The following is a 12,483-nucleotide window of genomic DNA, read 5'->3' as shown; positions in this document are numbered from 1 at the left end:
GGTAAGGACACTCAGAATTCTGGCTTAATTTATTGCAACACATGCAGTATACCAAATCAAGGAAAAATGCTGCTGTTAATGTGTATTCACAGAAGTTCACTAGTAGAACATGTGGATGTCACGTTCTGCATTCCTTAGGCTGTGAAACACACAACTGTATTAAAATCCTGTTTCCAGAAATTTAACTTTTATTTTTATAACAGCCAGTTACGACAGATGGAAATAAAATCTTGAAGAAATTAGCAGGATAGTCTTCACAAATACGGAAACAGAGTGAAACAAGAGCTTTCAGAGACAGTAACACAACAATTCTCCTTGGCAGAAATGTAATAGAGATTATTAGGTTGTCAGAATTATTTCCTCTGTGACCATTCTGGCAAAAAGCTTGTAGTAAACAGATCTTTTCCCATGTCGAACCTTCCTTCTTTGCACTTGCATGAGTATGCTGCAGTGTTTCACTGATCCACTTACTACAGGAAAACTTACAGCTTTTCAGAAATGGCTTCTGAATTTGAAATTTTAAATTATTTTTACAAAAACAATTAAGTAATTCAAAGATTACTGACTAAGATTATGCATAATTACAAAGATTGCTGTAAAATTTCCTTGGTTTTCCCATGAATCAAATGCAGGGCAAATAACTACTAGCTGGAAGCCTGTATTTCTGCCCAAACTATCAATTCCTGAAAAATCAGACTGCATGATAGAAACAGATGCTTGTCGCTTGCAAGTTATCTGCCTTGTCTTAAGTCTAAATAAGGGATAATTAAGAGAAGCAAGTAACAAGCATTTAGTTAGAAACAGATGAGGATTCAATTTTAAAAGTTCTTGGTAGTATGACCATATCCTACAACATATTACAAAATTTTGAAGAGTTTTGTTTCACTGGAGAATTATTTTTAGGCCATTGCACCTTATAAACCTGACAAATCATCAGTTAGAATTCTATTACTGAGACAGCATGTTCACTTTTTTGTGGGAAGTTTGTGTAAAATCACCAAAATACCCAAATGGTGATTATTCATGTCCTCAGTGGAACCCATCTGTGCTACTCTTCTGTAGTGTTGCCTGCCAGTGAGAGACTGTCCCTAAGCTCTGGAATTCACTTCCATGGAAAACCCAGGGCTTGTGAAAATATCTGCGCTTCTGATTAACACTCATGCACATGACAGAGAAAGCTCTTGGAGGCAGATGTGTTCAGGAGGAGTCTTCACTTAAAGCTGCTGGGTTTTCCCTTGCTAGCTTCACTTCCACCTAAATGAGACACGTGCCCTACGACTCCCATCAGCAGGTGAGTTCTAGAGAGTAACACAAACTCAACAGCAGCATCAAGTTTGTTTGTGGCAAACAAACCCAAGCTCAATGCAAAGAATGATCTTTTTAAGTAAACGTCCTGAAAACTGGCTGTAACAGTAACCTTTTTGGTTTTTGCAAAGCCTGTAACAAGTTCTCATCAGCAAAAAAGGAAGTGTGGGGATCTGGGCAACAGCAGAGAAACCTTTCAGAGCTCTTCCAAACTCTTAGAGAAAAACCAGCAACAAACCTCCCAAAAATATAAAAAATCACTGGTTTTGCAAAAAAATTTAAAAGAATTTCATTTTAAATAAAAGCATGGTTAATATGTATCTACATTTTGTTTCCTGTAACTGTAAAGTTGTAAAGCAGCACAACTATAGAGCAACTAGAGCTCCAAATTGTTGACATAGCATTTCTAATTAAAATCTGGGTGATAAAGATGCTTCATGATCCAAGATGAGCTGTGAGGATTCACAGCTGTCCTTTGGGAATCATTGACCCACAAAATGAATTCGTTTGAAGCTTAGAAAAAAACAAAAGGACCTGCAATAGCTGATGACAACTTTTGCGTGCAAGTTCCTCCACAACTTGAAAAATTGACACTGGCTGAACAAAGCCACAAATCACTTAGAATATTTACTCTGCCTTTCTTTAGGGTGTTCATACAAATAACAAAAAGCTACAGCTACGTGTTTCCTTTCCAGTGTTGCCATTTACTTCAGTTATTTAGAGGTCAACATTCAAAAAGTCTGAAGGTTTTTCATCTCATTGGCAACTGTGTGATTAAATATGATCACATGTTTTCAAAAATCTGGATTCAGATAAGAAAATTATTTGCAGCTGCAATTCATTACCAAAACCAACTGACTACTTCAAGATATTTTGCTTTCTTTGTTCCACATATGTTTTACCAAATTGAATTTGAGGCTGAATACTGGTTACTTGTTAGTATTCTGATCAGTAAGTTGAACAGTTGAAGTGCTGATATATTTTATGATACAGTTTTACAGAAAAATATAGGTGATATACTAAGAAGATACATGGCATCTTTTTGTTCTTAACTGAAGTAAATATGAAAAGCAAGGCAAGACAGCTGAACTCTAGGCCTATATTAGCAAGAGTTTGCTCATTCTACTGAATTCCGTTGGTGGACACAAAAAACGTGTTCTGTCTTGCAGACACCTTACAGCAGTTCCACAAAACAGAAAAATACCTGCTCTGGAAAAGGGATGTTTTTGTTTTTATAACTCTGTATACACTAGGACAATTATGTGGGTCAAGGTGTCACAAGAACTTGTTTATTCGGTAAATAGAGCTTTCAAGCACTAGGGATAAGTTTCCAAAAGAAACTTCCAAATAAGTCCATAGACTTAATGATTGCTTAACAGGCACAGTGTACCGTTTTTAATGAAAACAATGAAATCTTCAAGAAATGCCATGTTAGAAAAAATTCTGTAGAAGATTTAGTAAGAGACAATATTCAACAGCACAACCCCAAATGACCCTTTAGTCATAGCAAGGAATAGTTTTAAAGATTAATTCAGCTCCAGTGGGCAATTCTCAATTAACTTGAAACCCAAAAGAAATTTACTCTAAAAATGAAAACAAGAACACACATCTGAGCTAGGGATATTGGTAAGACAATAAGAAGAGGTTCTATAAATATACCAGAAGTAAAAAAACCACCATAAATGAAAGTGCAGAACAATTAGCAATGAGGAAATAATGGCAAAAGATGAAACCAATGAGGCTGAATTCAATTTCTTCCTCACTTATATTCCCCCTGCTCCACAAGGGTTAAGTGTAAGTAGAGACCAAGGTACAGGACCAGGAAAAGACTAGGCTATCATTTAATCCTCACTCATTTAGTAAGCCATAATATATTAAACAGTTTAAGAGAACATTAGAATAATGTATGAGTGGACAACATAGATAGTAGCAATACCAAACACGAGTGAACACCTCAGTTGTGCTGATTGGAAATATCAAAACCCCTCAGAAATTAGAAAGTACAGATTAGTAAGAAATCAACAAAAACTTTCTTCAGTCAAGGTCAGAAAAACAGCTTGCTCATCAATAGCTAATACAGACTGACATGTAACGAGCAGATGGGCTCATCTTACATAGGCTAAGATTATTTACCTTGTACAGCTTTTGAAAATTCAGAAAATTTAACATGTGAAATAACGTTTAGATAAACTGGAAACATTTGTATTAGGCCAGACTCAAGCAATATAGATCTGACACACAGCTGACTACCAAAGTCCTGTGGGTAACACAGAAAGCCTCAACAGCAAGCAAAATGACAAACATAGCTGCTATCAGGGAGGAGGAGGAGGAGGGAAAGGGGAAGGGGAAGGGGAAGTTTTACAGGCAAACCAGCCAAACCTGAAGACATTCCAGGATAAATTATTCCAGAAGTGCATAAGCATATAAAACAGTAAACAGAAGATTTTTGTGAACAAACAGTATAAAAAAAGAATTCTGACAAGATAAAAAAGTCTGGACTATAAGAGGAATGCAACAAATGAGATATACCTTGTTTATGTGGCCTTTGACTTTGTCCTACCTGATGTTCCTCAAAAATCTAACCATGGAAATATTGTTTAGATTGAATCACCTGCAGAGATGGTTGCAGAACCAGGTTCATGTGAACCTGAGCATCACTACAGGTGTCACCCAAAGTTTAGTGCTGGCTCCATTATCTTACAGTAATTTAATTAATGAAGTCAATGCTTTTAAAAAATCCACACAACAACAAAACGCTTTTGAAATAAAATGTTAATTTGTGGGGGAATGCATTTACAAACCTAAACGGTTTCAAACCTGAGAAATGGTCAGAAATAAACATGAAGTGAATTAAATGTGTGTAAAATACTTTATAAAGAATAAAACAGAATAAATAAAGTTAAAAAAAAAAGTTACAAACCAAATCCAACTGGTTAAGTAGCAGCACAGCAGAAAAATATCTACTGGGATCACAGATTGAACAACAATTGTTGTGCTGAACAAGAATAAATCTATGTCCCTCTGGAGCATGGAAGTCCATTCTGCCCACTATTTAGAGCCTCAGTTAGACTGGCATAATCATTACACTTACATCACACTTTAAAAATCACACTTCAAGTAGAAAGATTTCAGAAAATAAAGACGAGCAGATAATATATTCAGAAAAAAATTATAGCAAACTATTTTAATCGCTAGTGTTCATTTACCCCTCTAGAAAGACATCAGTTGAACAATAACTGATAAAAACCTCATGTTCACTTGCAACCCAGATACATGAAGGATGAAAACTGCAAACCATACAGAAATCCACTGCCTGTTACAAGAAGCAGTAGCTTTAACAATTTAAGATTTTCCTCTTAAACCTCTCAATTCAGCTTTCTGAGCTAACCTCTGGAACACACCTCCTTACACTTGTAATTCTTCCCCTGCTAGACACGCCTGCCAGGACAGGATCTCACATGTGAAGTCCAGCAGACCACCTACACCTCCCTGAACAATATATAAGGTTTTATCAGCATAGTTTCTGCCAGTGAAGCTGTGTTTATACTAGGATATTTTGTCAATCTTGTGGGCTGAGGAGGAAGTGAGGGGCAGGATTCATACTTGAATGGGATTTTGTGGTTGTTTATACACATAGTTCTAGCAAAGAAGGGTACAGCAGCATTACCCTGAAGAAGCGGCCATGACTGTGGTCAAGCAAAGAGCAGAAATGGCTGTAAATTGCTTTCAGAAACAGAGAAAGCAAGACAGAGAATTACCTAATTAAATGACAATATCTGTGTCTAATCAAGTACCTAAACCTGAGCTAGGTGACATGTGCTCCGTTTGTTGGCAATGGAGATGCTGCCAACTGAGCCCCAGGAGGAATTCATCTCACCCTCATGCAAGACTAAATGGGCAAAATTGACTCCAGTGAACTGCACTCCAGAAGTGGCTGCTTCTTTTTAGATTGTGAAAGAAGACTGGGATAAAAGTATTTGGTTTAGATACACAGAAGCTTAGTGAAATCCCATCCCACAACTGCAATGACAAAATTAATGAAGAATGTAGAAACCAAAATGGAAAGGAAGAGCTAATAATATTAGAAAAGAAATCAGGAGCTCAGTACAACTTATTAATAAAATACTAAGGTGAGGAACATCAGCTAGAACTCAGCAGAATTATCTTTTACCTGATAATGTTGATTTGAAAAAAAAATATTTACATTTGAAGACTTTGTTAGTTCTGGCAAGGTCTACAAAACTAAACTAAGTGTCAAGCTTGGAGGAAAACTATACAATAAAATAAAAATTGAGAAGTTAATTCAAATTTCCATAGTCCTCTATGTCTATTTTTAATTATTACAATTTAGACTATACAAGAAAAGGAAAGGACAAAATTCAAGGTCAAATGACATTATTTTGTGAATTGTTGAAAGGGAAGGTAAATGGAAAACTATGGCTTCTCTGAGCAATAAAATAGTGGCTGAAGCAAATACTTCCCATGGTACATATTGAAGTATGGTTATTGAGTTGCTTCACATGCTATAGTAAATGCTTCACAGAATATTTCAGCGTAATTTTTAGTTGCAACTGGTGATAATTGAGTTCCATAAAACTATGAAAAAATATTAATTACTAATTTATGAAACTGATGTCAGGCTGGAGGGTTTTTTGTTGGATTTGATAAATACAAACAAGTTTGTAAAAACATTCTCAAACTTACCACTGGTGACTCTCAGCACTCCCAGCGTCCAGCTGCACAGCCTTTTCAGCTTTAATCTTTCCTGTAAATGGAATACAAGATATGAAAGGATTTATTGTACTCTTCTACATTTTAGGTGACTCCCAAGAACAAAGCCATCTGATATACTGTAGCAGCAAAGAAATCGCTTCCTATTCTTAGAAACATTTAGATGAACAATGTAACATCCTGGCTTTACTTCATTTACATAGTCATGCACTTACATATAAATATATATAAAATATATATGCAATTTTAGTATTTTCCTTTAAAATCCAATTCAGATGCAGTTAAATCAGGCAGGGATTGGACCAGACTGGCAAAGGAGGCCATGTCGTCTGTAAGACTGAAGAGCATTTAAAGCAGGTCAGACAAGCACCTGTCAGAAGAACCAGCAAAGCTGTTTCCTGCCTTGGGTACAGGAATAAACTAGTTGAAGTTTCTTTCTAGCACAAAGACTTCCCTTAAGTTCTACTTTTAACTGAATAAAGATGACAGTAGGTGATTTGATCAAACCCACCCTCCCAATAAGAAGTTCAGATGAGATGCTTGCTGCTTGCAGAGTCTCAGCTGCAACCAATTAAGCTGCACTGACATTCTGTATTGTAACTTCATAAAAACAAAGAATAGCATACACAGTCGTCCAACCCAGTGGAATGAAAAATAACCACGAAACTACCGCCAGCTCTCCTGCAGTCTCAATCCCTCTGCAGCACTTCCAAAAACTGAGATGAAAAAGGCTGCCGCCACCCCCACTTCATGAGAATGAGCCAAACTAGGCTGGTTACTCAACACCTAAGACCCACTTTCATTCCACCATTCTTTATCTCTCCCTGTCCTTTACTATGCCATTATCGTTCATCAGCTGAGGTTACATGCAGTCACAGAATCACAGAACACGCTGAGTTGGAAAGGACCTACATGGATCATTGAATCCAGCTCCTGGCGCTGCACAGGACCACCCCAAAGAGTCACACCATGTGCCTGAGAGCACTATCCAAAAGCTTCTTGAGCTCTGTCAGGATGGTGCTGTGACCACTTCCCTGGGGAGCCTGTTCCAGCACCCAACCACCCTCTGAGTGAAGAATCTTTTCCTGATATCTGACCTAAACTTATCCTGACACAAATTCAGGTAATTTCCTCAGGTCCTGTCACTGGTCACCACAAAGGAAAGATCAATGTCTGCCTCTCCTCTTCCCCTCATTGTAACTGCAATGAGGTCTACCCTCACTCTCCTCTTCTCCAGACTGAACAGACCAAGTGCCCTCAGCCATTCCTCATACAGCTTGCCCTTGTGGCCCTTCACCATCCTCATTGCCCTCCTTTGGACACTCTCTAATAGCTACATATCCTCATATTGTGACACCCAACACTGCCCCAGCACTCGAGGTGAGGCCACCCCAGTGCAGAGCAGAGTGGCACAATCCCTCCCTTGCCTGGTGGCGATGCTGTGCCTGAGGCACCCCAGGACACGGCTGGCCCTCCTGGCTGCCAGGGCACTGCTGGCTCGTATTCAGCTTGTCAGTGACCAGGATCCACGGCAGTGCTTCCCAGCATCTCATTCCCCAGTCTGTCCATACATCCAGGGCTGTCCCATCCCAGGTGCAGAATCCAGCACTTTCCCTTGGTGAACTTCACATGGTTGGTGATTGCCCAGCCCTCTGATTTGTTGAGGTCTCTCTGCAGGGCCTCCCTGCCTTTAAGGGAGTCAACAGCTCCTCCCAGTTTTGTACCACCTGTGAACTTGCTCTGTATCCCTTCCAGTCCTGTGTCCAAGTAATTTATGAAGATGCTGAAGAGCACAGGGCCGAGGATGGAGCCCTCTGGAACCCCACTAGTGACAGGTCCCCAGTCTGATGTCACCCCATTCACTGTAACCCTTTGTGCCTGACCTGTGAGCCAGTTGCTCACCCATCCCATGATGTTTTTATCCAGCTGTGTGCTGGACATTTTGTCCAGAAGGATCCTGTGAGAGACAGTATCAAAAGCTTTCTTGAAATCCAAAAAGATTACATCAACTGGCTTCCCTTGATCAGCTAGGTGGGCTACTGTGTCACAAAAGGAAATCAGGTTTGCTAAGCAGGACTTTCCTCTCACGAAGCCACACCGGTTGTGACCAATGACTGCATTGTCCTCCAGGTATTTTTCAATACCTCCCAGAATAATCTTCTCTATAACTTTACCAGGCACTGAAGTGAGACTGGCAGACCCTGTAGGTGTCAGGGTCCTCCTTCTTGCCCTTTCTGAAAATCAGGACAATGTTTGCCAGCTTCCAGTCAGCTGGACCTCTCCAGATTCCCAAGACTGCTCAGAAATCATCAGGAGATTTGTTTTGAGATGACACAAACTAGTTCTTTGAGGATTGTTGGATGAATCCCATCAGGCCCCATAGATTTGTAGGGATCCAGCTGGAGCAGCAGATCCTGCACAATTTCCAGGTCAACTAGGAATTGATCATTCTTGCAGTCATCATCCTCCAGCTCAGGGCACTGAGAACCCCTTGGTCCATCATCCATGCTGAAGACAGAGGCAAAGAATGCATTAAACATCTCTGCCTTGTCCATGTCCCTGTCTGTGAGGTGACCACCCTCATTCTGTAATGGGCTGATGTTATTTTTACACTGCCTATTTTCATTAATACATTTGAATAAACTCTTTTTATTGTTCCCCACAGTCCTGGCCAGCTTCAAGTCCAGTCATTGGTAAAAGCAAAGGATCCAACAACAGAATTTACTGTTTTTCTTTATTTTGTGTCATAATCCTTACTGCACTGTAGGATTTCTATACAAAGAAACGGAGTTGCTACTAAAGCAAAGACAGTATCAATTAAGTAGCTAAGACAGTGCAAGTCTTCAGGAGTATTTAGATGACAAAAGAATAGGAACAAGGAAGGACCTTGAACAAGCTGAGCTTGTCTGTGGAATATGTTACAACAGCATGAAGGCATGACACTGCCTTTAAGGATGACAAAGGAGACAGCCAAAACTGCTCTGTCAGTGACATTGTCACTGCCAACAGAACAAAAAGTCAATGAGAGGTGTCACAAAAGACAAAAGAACCCAAACTTGGATTACACTTACAAAACCTGATTTGCTGCAGCAAAAAACGGAGAGGCAATGGAGAGACAAAAGAAAGACAGAAGTACTCCCAGATAAAGGCAAAAAGGATTATTTTAAGAACAATGCCTTGACTGAAGGAGAGTGACACAGGGTAGAGAAGATGTAGGTTTTAATGTAATAAAACAAAGGCCCAAAATAAAAAGAGAAACAAACTGTATTTCTAGCCAATATCCATCCAGACAGTGAAAGAAAGGGCAATACTTTTAAAAGCAACAACAAAAAAAAAGTGCTATGAAGAAGAAAATCAAAATCTTATGGAGATTAAGTTGTCAAACAGGACACATGGGGAGAGATGTCTGGAAGCAACATCAGTTGTCACAGATGACTTCTGTTTCTGGTTAACAGCTCCTCCAGATTCACAAGGTTTCATCCCCACCATCGCCACAAAAGAGGCTGCTGATATGCAGGAGTGCTCCTTACCACAGGAAAGCAGAACACTAAACCTTGACCCAGCCTCAACATTTATTTATTCCTTTTGCTCTCCCAAAGATGCAATTAAGAAACTGTGCTGACAGCATCTGGGTTTTTTCACATTCTGTATCCATCTGTTTCTCAATAAAATTGAGGATTTTAAGCCAATCTGCAGAGACAACAGCCTCCAATTATGACCTATAATACTTCTCTGCCACTGATTTTGGATCTCTCAGTGAGGAAAGAATGAACTGCAGTTGTAAACTGTGGTGGCTTACTGCACAAAACGTTATCATTACAGTACAAATGCTTCCATTTATTGGATTGCAAATTCCTTATATTGGAAAAGTTAACCAAAGTTCAAAGCATGTTTCACTACATTCAGACAGCATTCTACATAAACATTTTTCCTCTGCTTACCATCAGTTACATATTTCCTCTTCTCCTCAGCATCAGTAGTCATCTCAAACAGATCTCCATAAGCACGTGCAAGTCTCCAAAGAAAGTCCACACAGTTTTCATACTGAAAGTAGAGGACAGCTACATAATTAAACTGATCAGAATGTGATTTGAACAGTTTACTTTCATAATGCTTAAAATTAATAACTTGACTAAAGCAAGTAATCAGAACATGGTGTAATTTTTTGTTAATCTTCCATCCTTCTACATACTACCTTTAGTTTATGTGAGAACCAATTGACCAATTTTCCATGAACAAAAGCGAATACAGCTTTCAGAAACACCCTAGACTGTCTAAAGAGGTTTTATTTTATAAATCAGTTTAAACTTCTTTAATATAAACATTTACAGGGTAATCCAGTAAAGCACAACAAATCCCTGAACAAAGTGATGTGTATTTCCTTTAGGGAGGTCATAAGCACCACACTCACCCACAATTAATATCTCATCTACCTTTCTTGGTATTCCAATATTCAGATGAAAATACAGTCAGAACTAATGCTTGCCAAAGCAGAATAAAATGTTACACTGAACTGAACGCTGCACATCAAACCACCTTTAAATTCTACCTGGAATTACATTTGGGCCTGGTAAAGGAAAAATTCACATGAAGGACATTAGAAAGGTATGAGCAGACTACATGCTCATAGTTTGAGAACAGTAGGTCTGGTTACTACTTAATTCTACAGGATTTTCTCACACAGACTATTCCAAAACCAGCAAAAGTAAGTATCATTTACAAAGAAAAAAGCCCACGATTTTTCTTTGTTGTATGCAAGAACTCCTATGTCAAACAAAGCCTCAAAGTTATTGAATTAGAATGGGATATAAAACAGTAGACCTCCTATGTCCACACATCATGAATATTAACACCACTTTGAAATACTGCTTTTTCACTGTATTATAAATATATGCTTGAAATTTCATCTTCCATTTCTATGTGCATTTTAAAGCTTGCATTAAGTTCTCAAAAGCAGTGCAAAGCGTAAGTTAATAGCAACATAATATTAAGTTTATCCATAATACCTTGTCATCTTTCTCAAGCAGCAGTCTGAAGCCCTCCTTTTTATCATCCTCTGAACCCTTGTGCAAATTGTCCACCTGCTGTAAAAAATTAAATAAGTCTTCATCTTCTTCTGATTTCACCACGGCATCAGGTGATTTCATATATCTCTTTTCTTCCTCGGAGTCTCCTTCAGAATCAGTATGAGCAGTAAGGTAACTAAAATCACAGAAAATAATAACCAATTTTTTCTTTAAAAAAAAGGGCATTGTTAAATTCAAAAGCAAAAAATTCAGAGCACAATTTATCCCAGTTGTCCAACTTTAAAGGATTTTTTATTAATGATATCAAGCTTATTGTTATTATTACAAAACCTTTATCTTCAAAGGGACAGCACAGTCATATTCCAAACATAACAGGCAAGTAATTATACTGTCCTGCTGCCTAATACTCCATTAAAAAATGCAGATACATATTAGAAACACATGTAGCCTTGTGTTTCAAATGCAGAACACTTGAAATCATTCATGTGTTTTAAGACATGTTCTGTAACCTTGAATAGGCCTCTTCAACTCTTTACCTCAATTTCCCTATTTTTTGAAATAGGAATGAGCTTACTAACCAAAATATAAGTGCTATGACAATCATTTATACAATATTTTGTTAAACACTTTTAAGATCTAAATATAAGCCAATAAAAATAACACCATTGTTATAAATTCCTTATTTTTTTCATGCATTCTGAAGTTCAGAATATCCGAAACTGGAAAATAGCTTATATTAATTCATGATGCTTAGTGTAAAAATACTCAGCACAAGGCAGTCAAGGGCAAAGAAATATTTGCAAAAGCATAAATATCAAGCAGAGATAAGCAGGTGGCCTTACTGTCCAAAGTGCTGAGAATACATTAGGGTACTCCAATTTCAAAGAGGAGAAGCTGATAGCATTTTTTTTAAAAAGTAGCCTTTTGCTTATGTACTAAAAATGGACAAAGAAGCCTCATCTTCTGCATTTCCACTTTTGAAAATACTGGTGTTCTGGGGAGAAATAATAATGTAAAGCTATCAGCTGCCAGGTTCTGAGATTTTCTAAGTGGTTACCATGAGTACAAAAAGCATGAAATGTACTATACACATTAAGTAACTGAATAACCGAAGTAGGCCGTGGCAGTCAGAACATATAAAATCTCTTTCTTTTTTCAGAAATATAACCAGAACAGAATGCTAGCAGTCAAAATGAAGGTTATTAATCATGGCTTTTAAATATTCTGTTTTGAATGTGTTGCTTTCAGAACAGATCAGTGTATCAGAGCAGATACACTTACAGCCTATAAATGAACAAATACAACTGCTTGTGAAGCTACAGAAGTGCTAAATGTGGCAAGACAGTTTTGCTGCAAAAACCAGTGATACAGGAAAAAGGAGTCAAAAAATACATTTGGATAAAACAATACAGACACAGAA

The 12,483-nt window shown here is 38.1% G+C and overlaps 1 protein-coding gene across 3 annotated transcripts in view; it reads right to left on the bottom strand.

Annotated features, from left to right (window-relative positions):
• RMDN2 (regulator of microtubule dynamics 2) overlaps positions 1-12,483 on the bottom strand; it is a 98,249-nt gene that overhangs the window by 73,809 nt on the left and 11,957 nt on the right. For all 3 annotated transcript variants that reach the window (XR_006015052.1, XM_042021986.1, XM_042021987.1), the window contains exons 3-5: positions 11,043-11,238; positions 9,978-10,080; positions 6,010-6,070 (exon numbers count right to left, since the gene is read on the bottom strand). Coding sequence is in view for 2 of the 3 variants with exons in the window: in XM_042021986.1 (XP_041877920.1) it covers positions 6,010-6,070; positions 9,978-10,080; positions 11,043-11,238 (360 nt within the window). In the remaining variant the exon portion in view is untranslated. The remainder of the gene's footprint in view (positions 1-6,009; positions 6,071-9,977; positions 10,081-11,042; positions 11,239-12,483) is intronic.

This window comes from Corvus kubaryi, unplaced genomic scaffold, assembly GCF_017639235.1.
Source record: "Corvus kubaryi isolate FWS band 111438036 unplaced genomic scaffold, C.kubaryi_AGA036_p1.0 37184, whole genome shotgun sequence".
In the NCBI taxonomy this organism is placed as follows: Eukaryota; Metazoa; Chordata; class Aves; order Passeriformes; family Corvidae; genus Corvus; species Corvus kubaryi.
Note: the sequence above shows the minus strand (reverse complement) of the source record. Positions and strands in the feature narration are given on the sequence as shown.